At 35.2% G+C, this 20,074-nt stretch overlaps 1 protein-coding gene across 1 annotated transcript; it reads right to left on the reverse strand.

The window, feature by feature from the left end:
• Positions 1–243: 243 nt before the first annotated feature.
• On the reverse strand, positions 244–19,966 carry mrps11 (mitochondrial ribosomal protein S11). The gene is given in 6 exon segments (NM_001044797.1): positions 244–558; positions 14,609–14,674; positions 16,392–16,521; positions 18,340–18,438; positions 18,874–18,990; positions 19,777–19,966. Coding segments are annotated over 6 exon segments (600 nt in total). The 5' UTR covers positions 19,857–19,966; the 3' UTR covers positions 244–450.
• Between the last annotated feature and the right edge of the window lie 108 nt (positions 19,967–20,074).

The raw sequence follows: 20,074 nt of genomic DNA on the forward strand, positions 1-20,074 counted from the left end.
CATGCAAATCACTGTTGTTGGAGACTCCCAAAACCAATACATGACCCTTTTAAATGCATAATAGGGGCTCTTTAAATCAGCATTTGTTTGTATTTTAACAACAGCAATGCATAACCTGCATGACCTGGAAAACCTGACAATCTCTCACTATATTTCTACTTTTCATTTAGATTTTGAATCCCAGAGCAGCCATATTCATATAGCTGGATGTCATGCACGCACTTACAATAATGGAAACAGTCATGATGAGTTACATCTTCGCTCTTTAATAATTATCAAAAAACGTAAATACATACACAGCATTTCAGTAATGCAAAAGAAAAAAAATGTTCTTGAACAGCGTTGACCTGAATAACTGAGCCTTCGACCTCTCTGTTCGGATTGGATGGTCGATGATAATACAGAGAGAAAGACAAACAAGACTTCAGGGTTCAAGGGGTTTCTTCCTCCTCACATCCTCCGTGCTTTGCGCGGGCGACAGCCATTGTGTGGCACTGGGGTGTTGTCGGTGATGGAAACAACCTCCAGTCCTCCCATGGTTAACCCTTTAATGGCAGACTACAATCGAGGGAGCAAAATTCAATTTAGGCCAATATACAGTGCACAGAAATCCTATACACCTCAAGAAGATGTGCTTTAAACATTTATGAATATTGCAGATTTACTCAAAAGCGCTTTGGCCACAAAGCCAGTATTATTTTGCGTAAGTACAGATCATGTTTCATGAAGATATTTAGTAAATTTCCAGCTTAAAATAGATTAAAACTCTATTTTGGATTTGTATTGTGCCTTATAACACTGTAAAGCAGAGATTCCCAAACTAGGGCCCGCGGGCCAAAGTTGGCAATGGTAACCTTTGATTTGGCCCACCATCCCATCAGAAAAGAAAGCGATGGTGAGGGTTGGGGCAAGTGCCTTTAACCAGAGATTGTCATTTCTAATTTAACATAACCTTTTTTTTGTTTGTTTGTTTCATTGCCCAGCTATAAAAAAACCAAACTGAAATGAATGTTTTAATGAAATCTATCTGAAAATGAATCTGATTTTTAAAATGTAAATACTATTTTTCGATGGACAGAAGACAAAACGCTGAAAATATTGGCAACCAAATCAAGGCAAAAACAGGGGCTTCATTGAACTGCATTCAGTTAAAAATGGGATTGTTTTTGTTTTTAATATAATTATACTGCATTAGTAAATATAAATTACCTATAGCAACTTTAACATAATACAATTTGGTATATTTACCAAATTGTAAATATACCACCACCTTCAATGAAGTTTGTTTTTTTGTCTGTTTTAAGAAAAAGTTTGAACACCCCTGCTGTAAAGAATATTTGTAAATAAACAGTTTTCCGTATTTAAATAATGTTTTTTCCATTTATTTATGCTTTTGAACAAATATAATGGCATCTTGATCTTTCCTCCAAAAGCTTTTGATGCTGAATAGTTGAAAATGCTGAAAAGTGACTCTTGTAGACATTTTGAATAGTTTGGAGTAATATATTGGGCCCTATCATACACCCGTCGCAATGCGGCGCAAGACGCAAACAATTGTTGCTTTCTAGTTTTAGCTCGGTGCAAGAGCCATTTTGACGTTTTGCACCGCACTGTTTAAATAGCAAATGAATGTGCGCTCATATGTGCACCCATAGGCGTTCTGGTCTAAAAATGGAGATGTGTTAAGGTGCATTGCTTATGCATTGTTATTTTGAGTAACTATAAATGACTGTTCAATAGACCAGATCAAAGCAGGTCTAAAGTCCAGCGCAGAGCACGTCAGTTGTGTGCCTCGCTTACACTACTTAATACAGACAGGGTGTACAGCAATATACAAATATCCTTAAAAATGAAAAATAATTAAAGGATTAAAATATTACAAAAATTATTATTTTCTCGCCTACATAAATATAAAAACCACCGCCTTCATGCCTTCTTCATCTCGGGAGGCTTTTCAAGTTTATTTAAGACAAATTGCTTTTGTATAATGTTAGTAGCATCAGTATTATTTATTATATCCATATTAATTATATTTGTTTTATTAAAAACAACTTAGATTTGCCCACTTGTCAGGTTTTAGACCATATGGGGCACAGCATGTGTATTTGGAAATAACTGAAGGTTTTGACCACACTTGGTTATTACTGTTCATTTATTAGTTTGCTGGAGATTAGAACTGAATTTAGAAATAGTTTTGACACAAATCTTTGCGCTTAATAATAATTAAAAAAATAATAATTTTGTATAGGCTAAGTGATGTCTGTACTTACAACACGTTTCCCTATCCACAAGAGTGAAAGTGAAAGTAAAGAATGAGGAGGCTCATCTCTCATTCTCGTGCTGCAGATGCTGTTTATAACTGTTTTCTCTCTAGTGAAGCGTTCAGTTTTTCATCTTACAAAGTCTGTCATGTAAATAGCAAATGTGCTTTGGCGCAGTGCAACTGACTCCTAAAGGGCATGCAAGATAAGACTCTGACTGGTTTATTGTCAAAACACACCAATAACTTATTAAGAGAATGAGCTCAACCCTGTTAGACCATGCGCCACGGTGCATAGCAGATTTTTTCATCATTAAAATAGCAAAAGGGGATTCTGACACGCCCTGAATGCATTTGCACCCTGTACTTTGCACCTGGATCATCAAAGTAGAGCCCTTTGTCTGTTGATATATTTGTGTTGTATATTACAGCACAAAAACCTGATAACAAACTGCCAGTACTTTTTTCTGTTATTTTACAGACTTTATTCTTTCTATTGTATTTCTTAAACATCATCTTGTCTCAAACTACTAAAATACCAATAAAAGTCACTTTGTTAAGCCACACACACACACACACACACACACACACACACACACACACACACACACACACACACACACACACACACACACACACACACACACACACACACACAACCTAGGGAAAACTACCAATAATAATGAATGCATGATTATCAAAAAAATTACTATAATGGAAGTTAATGGGGCAAAACAGCCACCAACATAATAAAGGGGTAGTGTGTTGTTGAGTTTTTAAAAAATTCAAAGATTTTTCCCAAAATACTTGTCAAAATAAGGTCTGAAACAGAGAAAGTTGCACTGTTGCCAACTTAGCAATTTTGCTGCTAGATTTAGCAACTTTTCATACTACCCAAGCAACTTTTTTTAAAGCACCTAGCAACAACTTTAGCAATTTTTAACAATTACCCGGCTACTTTTAGCAACTTTTAAAAAGTGACTTAAAAAAGCAGTGGCTCCAGGCTTCACTTAGTAGAGTAAATTGCTAGCGCAGATTGTTTTTCATAACTGTTGATTTACTGATATTTGTTAACACATATAATTGTTGGTAATCTAGACAGCAATAAATTCCAGTAGTGCTTTAATCGTTGTCGCTTACACAAATGTGTTAATTTCACAAGTTAAAAAGAGTACGTACACAAGCTGTGATTGTTTAAAGGAATGTAACAGTTCATTATCAGTGTTATATTTAAAAATAAAAAAAAAATCTTATCAAAAAGTGTTTGTATTACTTTTACAAATAGTCAACTCTATTTTTCATACAAATTTAAATGGACATATTTCAAATAAGGTTTTTGCTGAGATGGCCAGTCAATTTGAGAAAACATTCACTATGCTGTATACTACATAAAGAAGCAGTTTTGAGTTGCGATTACGCAATGACATCATCACTTAAAGTAATATGTTAATAAGAACCTATATATTGTGCATCTGGATGTAATGTTTTAATATAATATAATACACGGCACCTCAGGGAGTAGAGACATGATGGGCTTACGCTTGTCAGATACTACGTGATGACATCACTGATATGTAAAATAGTATGTGACGTCTTCCGGCAATACTTTTCGTTGAAAATAGTTAGCAATATTGGAAGGTTGTGGCCAAATTACGTCTCAAAATCACCCCAGAACAGCAGCACACAAGGGTTTATCTTTTAAGTTTCATATGATTTATTTCAAGGCATTTATTTCAGATTTTTGTCCTTAATGTTCTCTTATGTGTAGGACTCCCTGTGCATTTCAAAGTGAGTTTGCTTCAGGAAGAGTAATGTGCTTTATACAACATCATCATACATTTTTTCAGCTGCATGGGTATACAATCTTTGCAGATCTAGAAATAAATATCCATTTTTCAAATTCCTAAATTGACTTATACCATAAAAATCCACATTGAAGCATCGCTGATTTCACTACAGCTTCTATCCAACTACCCAAATCTATTTTTGCTACAACAAGCACAAGTATTTACCTTGGCTTGCTTATTTAGCAATTCGATTCAAATAAGTCAGCGCTGCAGTCGCGAGGCTTGCATTGATTTATTTATGCCCAACCGCCATCTGCTTAAATGCAACTTAGTCTGGAAGCTTCTGACTGTGAATAAACCGAGGGTAGGTAAAAGAGTAATGCATGTCTTAAAAGCCCCCTGTTGCCTGCAGCTCTGGAGGGGCTCATTAGATTCTCACCCAGCCCTAATGTCCTCCCACCCGACTCGAGTAAGAGCATGCAGACGACTGCTGAGCTCGCTGAACCCATAGCTCACTTTCACAGTATTGATTGTATAGTCAGCACGCATAACTGTTGCTTTTCCATATGGGAGCGTACAGAGAATGATAAACACTCATGCCTACTAGAGCTGCACGATATTGGAAAAATCTGACATGTTTTGTTTCTCTGTGATATATACACTCAACGGCCACTTTATTAGGTACACCTGTCCAACTGCTTGTTAACGCAAATTTCTATTGGGGGTGCAACCTGGTACTAGTAAGGTGTACCTAATAAAGTGGCTGGTGAATGTATATTGCAATATGAATATAATTTTACCAGATGAATTTGGAAAGATTTCATTCACTTAAATAGACTGGGATGACCAAGTCTATGCGGAGCGCGTGCATAAACCATAATAAATTGCAAGCATTTAGACATACAGAGCGCTTTATGGTTTTTTGGATCTAACAGTATTCAGGTTTAAAAATTAAACAGTCAAACGTAAAATAACATGGTTATTATTGTATAAAATACTTCAAAATAATAATATTTAATAATTTCTTTATCTTTAAACCTTTAATAAATAATATAATCCTGGGTTGGGAGCATTGCAGGTACACGCGTTGCTCAAAGATATATTGTGTAGTGCGTTTATTAAACTGAAAGGATTAATAAAGTTAGATAAATAAAAGATTTCAATATTTTCCAAAGATTGTGGTTGGCGGCCTTCATGTGTTATGAGTGATCTCGTTATTTATTTAACTCTGTACAAAACGCTGACTAAAATGTCATCTTATCAATGGCGTTTATGATGCATTCACACTTTGGTTCTCTTTTTTATTAATTCTGTACAAAAAAAAATGCTTTTAATATCACCTAATTCATTTATTTCATTGTCATCATGTCTGGTTTTTGGTTCATGCTGCATTCCTTTTTTTAGTTAAGCTGCATGAGCATTACACATAACATATATCATGAAAGTGTGTCAATAAAAGCACGTAATTGTGTTATAGCTTTGGTATTGAAAAATTTGGTATAGAAAGATCTTTTCTTTCACAATGGATAAAACGGAGGTTTGATAATCTTGCTCTTAAAAAATTTACATATGCAATCAGAGGTAAAGCAGATGCTTTAAAAAAAGAAAGAAAGAAAAGTGTGGTTCCCTTTAAGGTAATTTTTAAACAGATAGATAAAAGAAATGCTAGATGGATAAAAGAAATGCCTTGTCGCTGTAGCCACTGGCTTGCATGGTTCAGGATCTGTATAGCTGCGCATCGATGGATTTGCTCTTCAGTGTTTGGACTATCAGTAGTGATTATTAAACCACACTGAACTGAGCTAAACTGAACTGAACTTAAACACAGAAAACTGAACTACACTGTTCCAATTTACTATGATCTTCTATGTGAAGCTGCTTTAACACAATTTACATTGTAAAAGCGCTATACAAATAAAGGTGAATTGAATTTAAAATGCTATTGGACTGTATTTATTTAGACATTTTTTATTATTTTATTTTTATTTTATTATTAAATACTTATTTAAAACATTTATGTTTAATAATGTTGGGGTGAGAAAATACATTAAGAAATACTATAGAATATAATATTCTGTACTCTCACTGGGTTTGGTAACAAAACAAAACTAAAAAACCTGCATCTGAGCTCATTTAGAAGTAGACAGAGGACCATATGAGAACAAGTGGTCTTGGTCCATTTTTTGGTGCACTCCAAAGTTCGAAAGACAAAGTTCACACCTATTTATTCAAAATCATAGTAAAAGAGCTATTAATTCATTCAGTACCCTTCGGCTTAGCCCCTCATTTATCAGGGTCCGTCACAGTGGAATGAACCACCAACTATTCTGTCATATGCTTCACACAGCGGATGCCCTCCCAGTCGCTACTCAGTACTGGGAAACATACACTCTCACATTCACAAACACACACTCACATACACTACGGCCAATTCACTTATAGCTCATGTCTTTGGACTGTGGGGGAAACCGGAGCACCCGGATGAAATCCACGCCAACATGGGAAGAACATGCAAGCTCCACACAGAAATGTCAACAGGCTCAGTCAGGACTCAAACCAACAACAACAACGTTCTTGCTGTGAGGTGACACCGCTAACCACAGAGCCACCGTGTTGCACTAAAAGAGCTGTTGCTCTAGAATTTATTTGAATCAAATCAAACCTGCCAAGTGTGAACACACCCTTATTGGCTTCTTTTGTGATATTTTCCAGATTCATCCTGTGATTGGATCTTATTGGTTTATTCAGAGTTTGAACTTGCTCTTTGTTTGTATTGCTTTCATTTATAAACGTTTAGCCCTGATGAAAACCTGTGGGCTGAAATGCATTGGCACAATAAAGGACTGATTTTCAATAGCGCCGTTTTTATTTGCTGATTTCTGCACTCCACATGTGTTGATGGTTTTATGCTTAATAAGTACTTTTGCTTTTTATACACACCTTCTTGGTTTTGTGAAATTGCACCAGAATAATAATCACAAGGCTTCAAACAAGTCAAAAAAGCCCTGCTTACGTCTCTATGCCTATTTATCCATCCATATAGCTTTAAAAGTGCTGTTTTATAACTTGATCATTAAATGATAGAATGTCGATTTTAAGAACTGTACGCTCTTAACTGAGTTTTCTCTTTACAGAAAAATGTTGATGCATATATACTAGACACATTTTTTTGGTTTTCTTGATATCAATTCCTCTTGATAGTAATATCATTGTGCCTGCGGCAGCCAGAATGAGGGAATAGTTTCTATCGAATAGGTCCTAGAAAATAGCTTTTTTTTATTTTATGTTTCATCAGTTTTAGGACATGATGTAACTACAGAAAAGTACATCTTTAAATAGGAAAATGATCTTTTTGAACTTTTGAGCAAGATGCTAACGGTCTAATCCAATTCAATGACCTATGCTAAGCTAAGCTAAAAGTGCTCCCACCAGAACTGAAGATCAGCTGAAAGAATTAAAAAAATGGTAAAACTCAACTATTTATCTCTAGGTAACTTGATAAAACTTTTCCACAAAAAAGTGGAGTGTTCCTTTAATAGTTTTTAGTTTATTTTATTTTGTCTGCCAAGAAAATAAGTAATGCCCAGTTCAGACTGCAGGATTTTAGCCCTGATTTTGACTTTCCGGCAGGTTTTGAGAAACTGTGGAAAATGCCCGAAATCACAGGCAAATCGGTGCTTGTTCACGTAATCTAAGAGAATCACAGATGAGTTGCCAACTCTCGTCAGATATTCGGAATGCTAAACATCTGGACCACTAGTGTGGGTATCTGCAGGCCAGCGGAAGGTAATAGAGTAAAAACTAGTGTAAATTGGGTAGGAGCACCCGCATTTGTTTGACGTGTCATCTGAGCAATATCACAAAAATAAAAAAGTTGAGGAGAAACTGCTAATTCCCTTCAAAACCCAGGTTTTTCACTAAAGGCTTTTTTCTCATTATGTAGTTAATGACAAAAGATATACTACATGACCTCACATTGTTTCCATGTCACTTCTTGCGTGTGTTTGGTTGTGAGATGTAGTTTGCGGACCGAGACAAAGTTGTCAGCGATTTTTCCTATTGGTAAGTCATGCAGTGTGAAACCCCCTGTCGCGGATCCATCTTGCAGTGTAAACACAGCAGCGACTAATTGCTACCCCAGATAGTCATGCTGTGTGAAAACACCTGGGACATGACTACTTTGAAAATCGTGCAATCTGAACTCGGCATAAGTCTAATAAGTAACAGCACACTTCTCCCCAATAACATATTTAAAGTATCAATCTTGTTTGAGCACAAATAGCAGAGAAATAAAGAGTGATAGCAATAAATCTGCTTTCTTTTACTACACTGTAAAAATGTTCTACACAATTGATTTGTGTCGGGGCAACATGAAGGAATTAAGTTAGCTTATTAGCTTTTACAAATTCAAGTGGATTGAACTTAAAACAGTTAAGTTGTCCCCCCCAGGGCTTAATATGTGCCGGGACACGTCAGATCCGGAACCTCTAAAATCTGATTCGGCACCTCATTTCACCGATCCCCCGTCCTCAACCAGCCTCCTACCTCGTCCGCTGTTCACTTTCAGTTTCTTCCGCAACTCCCCAACCTTCTTCACTTTTATCTGCGACAACCTATTGCTCTTCACTGTCATCCTTCGTCCGTGACACCCCTCCCCAATCCAACGCAATTCACAAATTAAGCACTGGTCCTGTTGTAAATTGGTGAATTGTATCGTTTCAACTCAATTTAAACAAGTAGTTTGAACAAACAGCAAGTGTACAACTATTAACCAGTCCATTTGAATCAAGTATTTTCTTAGTGCCCCTAAATTGTTTTTGTTCATTTGCAAATAGGCGCCCCTCACACTGTGAGCAGCACCTCTGAAAGCCTATTTGCACCCTCTGCCGCAGGGTTTAACAAGACTTCCACTAAACTAGACTTCTATTTTTTTCTTGTTTATTAATATTAGCTGTGTTCTGCAAGTCATCAGGAGAGTTAGGATGTGAACTAACATACAACAAATTAATCAACAACAAATTAAACTTGCTTTAACACTTTGTTTTGTTGAGAAGGGGTGTGCCATTACTACTTTCACCTTACATAAAGAGGTTTAAAATGTTATACTCACATGCAGACTTAGTCAATGAGGGTTTTCTATATTATTAGAAGATATTAATAATTGGACAACACACATTAAACTCATCTAAAGTTACAGTAACAATTTATATGAAAAACTAATGCTGTTGTTTTAAACTTATTTACAGACTGTTCATAAACATATGAAAAACTGTTTTTACATTGATAATGCAGCAAGTAATCATTTATTAATGATTTATTTATAAGAGGGATCATGTGACAATGAGGAAAAGAAAATTCAGCATTATGTCACAAGAATAAATTACATTTATCCATACACTTATATTGAAATTAATTATTTGGTCCCTTTATATTAAGTGGCCTTAACTAATATGTACTTACACTGAAAATAATCATTGGTTAAAATGTATTTATTGTGTAAATCCATATTTTTATTGTACCTATGCTTAATTAAATGCATGCACGTAATTACATATGTAATTAATGTCTGCAATTACATCTTTAATTACACTGTTGACCATCCCTTACATCTTAACCCACCCTAAAACCTATCCATACACACCACACTTGCGCTTAACCCTACCCATATCCCACTTCCATACATTATGAACATAGTAAATACAGGGTGGGCCAATTATATGGATGCACCTTAATAAACTTATTGGGAATTTCAAGAGAAAAACAATGGTGTACTTGGTTTTATACGTAACTTTATTCTTTTATGAGTTATTTACAAGCCCCCTCACAAATACTAATATACAAACAGGACAGTAATATCACCAACCATTCCCATTTTATTAAGGTGTATCCATATAAATGGCCCACTGTGTACACTGTATTTATTTTTTGATGCCACTACATACTAGTTAAGACCATCTAATATAAAGTGGGACCATTGTAGCTCAAAGTATTACTGTTTATTCAACTGCATGTTTGGATTAAACCGATGCAGAATGACAAGCATAATAGTTCTCTTTCATGAAAACAATCCTACTGACTTCATATTAATATTCATTTTTATGACTTTTGTTTCTGGGGCGACACGGTGGCTCAGTGGTTAGCACTGTTGCCTACTAGCAAGAAGGTTGCTGGTTCGAGTCCCAGCTGGCTCAGTGAGCATTACTGTGTGGAGTTTGCATGTTCTGCCCGTGTTCGTTTGGATTTCCTCCGAGTTCTCCGGTTTCCCCCTCAGTCCAAAGACATGCGCTATACAGTAGGTGAATAGAATAAACTAAATTGGCTGTAGTGTATGAGTGTGTATGGATGTTTCCCAATACTGGGTTGCAGTAGGAAGAGCATCCGCTGTGTAAAACATATGCTGGATAAGTTGGCGGTTCATTCTGCTGTGGCGACCCCTGATTAATAAAGGGACTAAGCTGAAAAGAAAATGAATGAATGATTATTTGGTCCCGTTATATTAAGTGGCCTTAACTAATATGTACTTGCACTGAAAATATTCATGTTACAATGTACTTATTGTGTAAATGCATGTTTTTGCATTGTATTAAATACTTGATTTGCTTGTATCAAATACTTAAATTGCTTGATTAAATACCTACATGTAATTACATCTGTAATTAATTTCTGCAATTAAATCCTTAAATACACGATTAAATAGGGATGTAATGATTCACCTGACTTACGATTCGATACGCTTAATGATACTAATCTTACCATTCATGATTTAGTCACGATTTTTTAACAAAATTATTTTGATCAAATTTAAGATGAAGAGCCCTTTCAGTTCTTTTTCTTAAAGGGCCATGAAACCCCCTCGTTTCAGCAGTGTGTTTTCACACCTCTACTTTGGAAAAAGTCAGAAAAGTGGGCGTGTCCAGCTCAGTTTAGGGGGGAGTGTCGGAGGAAGAAAAGAGGCTTGGTATGGGAGTGTCTATTTGGGCGCGCTAAATTTCAGAGTCAAAACACACACCCACAGTGGACAATGTGACTGTGTTTACATGGACATCTGTAGTCGAATTATTTGCCAAATTATTAAATGGTGGACTTTAACTGCAGTTTGGCTCTTTCATTCAGGGAATTCATTAATGTCCCTCCCGACAAACGTGATATTTGATTCGAGGCGCTGCTCTAAGCGTGTATTTTTCATGCAAAGTTTGATACCGCACGGCGAATGAGAGAAAAAAAAAAACTCAGCATTTACCGGAAACTTAGATGCACACGGCAGGTAGCGTCAGAAAGCCGCGTGTGTTATTCCGGTCACAAAATCCAACATGAGGTTATAGTTTGGTTGTAACTGTTAGTGCTAACTATTGCACTCGGTGCAATAGTTTGTTTGATACGAATAAAATACGAACTGAATAAACAAAGAGCACTGGTCGCTCACTTACCAAATCTGTAGAGACAGGACAATCAACAGCAACTAGAGCCGCATCTTTATTTAGAGGAGACTACAAGCGAATCTGGATCTCAGCGTTTGCAGATGAGAACAGCTCTCAGGTAAACAATAATCCTCCTTAGACACGTAAGTTATTGTTGTCGCGGGTCGCGTACACTGTTAATCCACACGTGAGTCTGTGCTCTCACAGAGAGAAAATGAAAACGAAACTTAACTGCAGCAAACTATAAAAGCAACACTTCACGCTTGTTTTGCCAACACAATGTGGCGTCTTTGCCGTCTACACTCTGACAGTAATGAATATTAATGAAGTTGCACAATAGATCGCGCTGATTGGTTTGAACCAAGCTTTACTCATGCATTAATGCAACACACTGTAAGACGTAATAAGACTCACTCTGGCCCAGTCTGCACGCTGGAATACACGCTATTATGTCATTACCGTGACGCAGCTTCAAAATTTTTTTTCAAACCGGAAGTACGGATTTGCTTGAAATAACGCAAAAACAACCAATTTACACTTTTTAGTGAAATATAGGTGTCCTAATTCTGTTTTTAGCAGTGTGGGACACATATACGACTGTCAACAGCTCAAAAAATGTGTTTTGGTGTTTCGTGACCCTTTAAATGCTGCACATTTCTGCAATATATATTTTTTTGCAAAAACTGAATTGCTAGTTTAAAAACAAATACCAAAACTGAATAATACAAACTAAAGAAGACTTATTTATATAAACAAACTAAAACTGTGACTGTGCTGGGATTTTACATTTTTAAAAAGAGGTATCAGCATATCTATGTTTTCTGACATAAGCTGAGGTCTTTGCACATTTACAATGTCCCCTGCTGACGAAAAAAACGTTCACAGGGGACTTAAGCCCCGTTTACACTAGTATGTTTTAGTTTTAACCCAGCATTTCTGAACAACTCTCCGTCTACGCCACACACACACGCACACACATGCGCACATGTACACACACACACACACACACACACACACACACACACAAGTGCACACACACACACGCGCACACGCACACACGCGCACACGCGCACACACACACACACACACACACACACACACACGCGCGCACACACACACTGGCATGGGCTGCAGCATAGATGTGAGCTGTGCTCGTCGGACTGTTCATCGAGGATCTAACGCTGGATCTAATCTCACTATATTTGTAAATTGTGATATTTAACTCATCTTGTTGTCTACATCTAATATCATATTCCCTGACTTTGGTCTTTTGAATCTATAACTAGTTCTCAGGTAAGGTGTTTTGGCTGAACACAAAGATAAGTTAATAATCAATGTAACCACGTACATTCTGTATATTGACTGATTGTTGCCTTTATTTCCTATAATGTATAAACTTATTGTGCGTTATACTTTTATAATGGCCATTATTTATGATTAAAACTGATATTTAGCAAAAGAGAGGGTGTGTTTCGTACAATGTAACCAGGGTGATGTGAATGACGTTATAAAAGCACACTGTTCCCTTTGAAGATTTACTCGAAGTGTCCTCTGTAGTTTGTTTTCCATATCAAACATGCAAACTCTGACCTTACAAGAAGAGGATGCAAGACTGAACTGTGAGAAGGCTACCTAATATTGAGGAAAAGATCAGAGAGGCAAATGTCTGTAGCCCTGCCTCTGTTTTCAGATGTGTCCGTTTTCTCGAAAACTCTGGCGTAGTGTGGACAGATGGCGTAACCGTAGCAAAACGTATGCGTTTTAAAACTAAAAACAAACTTTAAAAAGGCAGAGCAAAATGTACATAACCAAGTAAAATATCTTGTACATGAACATTTTATGTTGTGCAATATTTTGCACCAAAATATATTGTGATACAGGATATTATTGTCATTTTAAGTTCATTTTATGCCACTTATTACTTAATGCCAGACTGACAATATAATATCATCATAATGCAAGCACAATCTTCCAAAGAACACATCATATTTTTTTCCTAAGAATATTTAATTTAATTATAGCCACTTTAACAGTTTAAAAATTAGGCAATGGAATCAGAATGTGAAAACACATATCCTAAGTAAATAAACAATAATAAATATCAACAAACAAAATGCAATGTAAAAAGTAACAGAGGCTATGATATCAGCTACCAGATCTACTTTTAGTTGTCAGACACCCACATGAAAATATACGGTACTACAGTAATTTATAGTAAATACTGTAGTGTTTTAACCATACTGACACCTCCTATAGTTATATAGATGTTGCTAAAATGTTGCTAGAATTGTTTTTTTTTTAATTGTTTTTTGTTTTTTATTGTTTTTTTTAAGTTATAGTAAATAAGCAAAATTTTTATACTTGGACTAAAATATCACAAGATGATATTAAAGATGGTTTCTTTAGACCTATATGTACAGTAACATATACATTTAACTCATAGCAATGCTTTCAAAACAATCCGAAGTCACAAAGCAATGCCCTGGCAACATGCAACTATTTAAATCTACTTACCATCATTGCCATTTTCTTTTTTGATTTATTAGTTATGCGTTTGATTTATTTTATTCATTCCTCCATGGCCTTAACAGCTGCAACTCCCCCTAGCATTTTTTTTCTCTCTATTGTGCGCATAATTATGTGGTGAATAACAAAACAGAATATTTTAATTATTATTTGCATTCTTTCACGTCTTTGACATTTTCATAATGATATTTGCTTATTTGAAAACATACAGCAACAGTTTATGCCTTATATAAGAAGCAAACAGCAATATCAATAGCTGTACAGTTTAAAGATGCCCAATTTGCATTTAAAGATGCACAGATTTTAAGAGAGTTATCATAATAAAATTTAATTGCAATCATTTAAAGTGGGATAAATGTCAACTGTCACAATAAATAAATGGTTTGACACTATTATAATAACCTTGCAAAAATTCTATTTGCTTTAAGGAAGTCATACAGATGGGTTTTTTCTATCTATCTATCTGTCTATCTGTCTATCTATCTATCTATCTATCTATCTATCTATCTATCTATCTATCTATCTATCTATCTATCTATCTATCTATCTATCTATCTATCTATCTATCTATCTTTTGCTGTATGTCTTTATAGCTGTTAATTAGGAAAGCTACTCACAAAGCGGCCTGGTCCGAGTCCTTTCACCAGCACGCGGACGTAAGTGACCCCCTTCGCCCTGGCTTTCTGCTCAAGACAAACATACATACATTTAGGACATTTAGCATAATAAAAACTAATGAATCACTGAGGAAACACAAAATTGCAGGAGCCTAGAATCGGAGGTCTGTCCGAAGCGGCTAATTTAGATCATAACGCTTGTGTCCATACAGCAAATGAATGGTTATCAGTGGGAAGTCATATACTGATTACACTGCCTGCTGCGACTCAGGACTGTCATTAGACTCTTCATGGCACACGCTGATGAAATTACAAACAAATTGCATGGAAGTAACTGAAGAGACGTACAAACATGAAACCTAAGATTTGAAAGGCTATTTTCAATCGTGCAATTTCTCTTGGCTGGTTTAATTATCAGTGTAAACGTCACTGAAACGGTTGATAAAGATGCTGCTGATAAGCAAGAACAAACTATACAAACAAACAAAAACATGAGGATGCATTTGAGCTTTTCAGAATTTACAATGGGAAAATATGATTTAATACGTCTTCTATATTCTAATTGTTTTGACTGGCCTTGTTTCTAATATTACAACATGTCTACTTTAAATATGACCAAATTTTACAGTTCGGCTTTAACTTAGAAAAGAAGCAAATCCAGATTTACACAGGCTACTTTTACAATTAAGAAGGGTGTGGTGCATGACTAGAAAGAAATGTGCTGCCATCAAGTGGACAATATACAAATGACAGACCCGAGATTGTGACAAAAGGATTTACAGATTCAATTAAAAACAATATTAATGAACTCTTCTGAAAAACAAAATTGGATGTCTGATATATGTCTGCAAGACAGATCAAATGTTCTAGAAATAAAATCTGAATTAGAACCTAATACAATGTGCAGAAAACAACATAACTGTGCTATATCTATATACAGAATATTTGACATACAAAAAGCGGTTTCTCTCTTGCATACATAGGGCCATCAAGATATCTATTTTTTGTTGTATGATGTAATTCACCAAAATAGATTTTGATAAACAATATTAATGTCATTTTAAGACAATTTTATGCCACTTATTATATAATTCTAGAATGACAATATAATATCATCATAATGCAAGTTCCAAAGAACACATCAGATTTTTATCCTTAAGAATATTTTATTTAATCATAGTGATTTTAACAGTTTAATAATTAGGCATCGAAATCAGAATGTGAAAATGTATATCCAAGGTAAAATGTAAGAGGCTGCAATATCTGCTACCAGATCTATTTTCCGTTGTCAGACACCCAAATGACAATAAATAAAAGAAATAAGACTTTCTCCAGAAGAAAAAAATATTTTCAGATATACTGTGAAATCTTCCTTGCTCTGTTAAAAATCATTTGGGAATTATTAAAAAAAGAAAAGAAAAAAATTCAAAGGGGGGGCTAATAATTCTGACGCAAACTGTATACACATTCAAAAACATATACAATTCATAGTTAAATTTTGCCTGTAGCTATATACAGTATATAGTTGAAGACAAAATTCTGAAACTTTATTATTTGTTAATTTTTTATTACTACATTTTTTTTCTTTGCCATGATGACAGTACATAATATTTTACTAGTCATTTTGCAAGATACTAGTATTCAGCTAAAAGTGCATGCTCCTCAAGCACCAGACAGTGCAATTGGTATTGAAGATAAACTAGTAAAAATTTGAAGTGGATCAAAAGTTTTTATGAACATAACAAATCAAATATGGTTTCATATTCATATTTATCAATCTTACCGCAGCAGCTGAAATCCCAGCAGTCTGTGCTGCAATAGGAGTGGATTTCTTCACATTTTTGAAGCCCTCTGTACCACACGACGTTCTGACCATGTACTGACCCGCACAATCTGTGACTTGGATATGAGTGCTAAAGCAAGAAATTAAAAACAGTTGAGTGAAACCCAAAAGAAATAATGCTAATCAAAAGGATAAGAGTTGCCTCACTATAGAGCAAAAATGGCTAATGTTTTTTTTTTATTTAAGATGTATGCATTGGTTATGGATGTGACCAGTGGTGGAAAGAGTACTGAAAAAGCATACTTAAGTAAAAGTACCATTACTTGCCTAAAAATGTAGTGCGAGTAAAAATCTGCTGTAAATATTACTCAAAGTATGAGTAAAAAGCCCTTTTAAGAGTACTCAAGAGTAGTGAATATTATGCTGTTAAAAGTTGATGCATTTACATGTAATTTGTGGATGTGTGTAAACATAACTTTGTGTAGTGCATTTAGTTATTGTCCAGCAGGCACACGTTATAAGACAAGAATATTAGGTTAGATTTAGGTTGGGATGTCAGGTGACCAAAATTTAATGTCTAGCCAGCGTCTACAGACAATGTTATTTTGATGTCCAATATTGACATTAAATGATGTTGATATTTGGTCAACTTTAGGTTGCTAGAAAGTGACCAAAATCCAATGTCAAGGCAACATCTTAATCTAACATCCTATTGACATCAAATACTGATATTTATTAATCAGTTATGGCAACCAAAATCCGAAGTTCTGATGTCAACCCGATTTTCATTTCCAAACAAAATGCAGCGTCCCCATGACGTTAGGGTACAGTGTTAACGTCTTGTGCCTGCTGGGTGTTCTAGGCTATTTCGGTCATCATACAGTAAACACCCGTCATCATCTCAGTGGTTACATGCAACTAAACAATCTCTGGGTCAACGCGTGTAAAGATTTTTCACATCTTCTGGGATACTTTTAATGCTTTTAAACTGTTTGCTGCAATGTAAAGCGCACATGTCTTGAAGTAGTTTATTATGATGCGATTTATCTTCTATGTGCGATCTGATTGGACGGGAATCACAGGACTGATTTTTCTAATCCCCACAGACAAGAAAAAATAAAGTAGTGACTGTAGGTTGAAGGAAAGTAGTGGAGTAAAAGTACCGATACAGCACTAAAAATGTACTCATTGGACAGTTAAAGCTCACATTTTTAAAACTACTTAGTAAATTAAAATTTCTGAGAAAAAATACTCAATTACAGTAATTTGAGTATTTGTAATTACTTTACACCACTGGATGTGACAGATGTGAAATTGTCACTTGTGTGACGTAAATAAAATACAATTGTTTGAAAACATTAACAGAGACTTTTCTGAGTATTTTACAGTACCATAACATGCAAGCCTACACAAAAAAACTTAAAAAGGGTTTCGCTATAAAGGTTGACATTAGCATGGAATTGCTCAGTTTAGGTAAAAGAGATCAGGTACAAGCTATGAAATTTGTTCATTTTTACAAGATTGTAGACCTTTTAATTGAGATATTTGCATTAATAATAAATGTTAATAGCCTCTTGTTGTTCCCACTATGAAACAAAGCTGTAAAAAAATGAATGCATTCTAAAAAGAAACGTAATATTTAATGATGTTAGACAATTGGCAAAGTGCATCTGATTGTTCATACTTTATAATTAACAATTGCAGTGTTTGAAAGAAACAATATTAATGCATGAGTTTTGTCCAGCAGATGTCCTTATTGCATGGGGGGTCCTGAAGTGAATTTAAAACAGTGAATCATTTTGTAAAACAATTGGTTCAGTTGTTTCAAAGGTCTTATTAAACAAGCATCGTAAAAGCACACAGAAACTAAACTATGATGCATGTCAGAACTAAATAAACTTTATTATACTTGATTATAAAGTTTATTATCTTTTGTAAGACAACTTACTTGTTATATGTGGCTTTTACATGTGCGATCGGTAACTCTTCAAACTTCTTGCTGTCCCACCTCAGGGGGCTGTCTTCACCCGGAAATGGAGGGAAGAGACTAAATTGAGAAAGAGCAAGAAACAATTATTACAATTTTACCATAAAATCTAACCGATTCATTCATTCATTCATTCCTAGATAGATAGGTAGATGATAGATAGATAGATAGATAGATAGATAGATAGATAGATAGATAGATAGATAGATAGATAGATAGATAGATAGATAGATAGATAGATAGATAGATAGATAGATAGATAGATAGATAGTTTAGTTAAAGTTTTAGTTTAGTTTTCTAAACTTCTTAAAAACCAGAAAACTAAACTACACTAAAATCTAAATAAATAAAACAAATACACAGGTGACAGTAAAGGCAAGTATAACGTCAAATAATAATCAACATAAAGGTTTGAGAGCACCATAGTTAAAGCTATATTTGAAAAACAATTGTGTGTTGTTGACATGTCTCTCAGTGTTTCTGTGTAAATCATACTCTTTCAGTCTTCTGACTGGTTCTGATGGACTTTGGGTTTCCACTGGTTTGGCATCAGACTCCTGTAATCGGACTGCACTGCATAACAGCGGACGCTGTACCTCCACATTTCCAACACTGCAGGAGACAACAAACTAATTAGATTCATCAATAATAATAATAATAATAATAACAATAATAATAATAACAACAATAATAGGGCGACATGTAGGCTCAGTGTTTAGCACTGTTGCCTCACAGCAAGAACGTCATTGGTTTGAGTCCCGGATGGTTTAGTTGGTATTTTTGTGTGGAGTTTGCATGTTCTCCCCGTGCTTCACTTTCCCCCACAGTCCAAAACATGCGGTTTAGTTGAATTGATTAATATAAATTGGCCGTAGTGTGCGTGTTAATGAGTGTGTACGGATGTTTCCTGCAGCTGGAAGGGCATCCGCTGTGTAAAACATATGCTGGATAAGTTGTCGGTTCAATCCGCTGTGGCGACCCCAGATGAATAAAGCGACTAAACCGAATAAATATGAATAAAGCGAATATGACTTGGTTTCTAAACAATTCCAAACATAAAAACTTTATTATGTTGTGTTTTTTATATAGTTTTAAGGACTTCATTAATGTTGTAAAATGTTAAAAACAGCATTAATTAGAATAAATAGGTGTGTCCAAACCAAACAAAGATACATAAGACCAAAGTAACAGCATAATGCACTTCTAAAAAAATAGGGTATTACCATGGTACGATATCCTAAATGTTCATAGTAAATTGATACCAACAAAACAAACAAAACATTGTAATATAATGACAGCATTGACAGTCACTATATCCATTATGTAAATTAAAGTGTCACCACGTAAACACATTAACAGAGTATCGTTACTGCTATTAAACCCAAGTACGCCACTTACATTAGCCGTCCATGCGAATTCAAGCTTTTAAAAAGCTGCTGACATGAACCACGAACGAGGCTGTATAACGTAGAATACATAATTTGTTTTAAATGCAGTTCATTCGCAAAAATAAAAACGCATGACTTTTGGCTGCTTTGCGGACATTGAGGGTCGCGCAGTATGTGTGTAATGAGAACGTCCCAATCGTAACAAACATTCAGAGGGGTGTTTACTTTTAGTATACACTCCAACGTATCAGATTTTACATTATCTTGACAACACATAAAAAATATATTCTCTATTACATACATTAATA

The sequence above is a fragment of the Danio rerio genome, chromosome 7 (genome assembly GCF_049306965.1).
Source record: "Danio rerio strain Tuebingen ecotype United States chromosome 7, GRCz12tu, whole genome shotgun sequence".
NCBI lineage: Eukaryota > Metazoa > Chordata > Actinopteri > Cypriniformes > Danionidae > Danio > Danio rerio.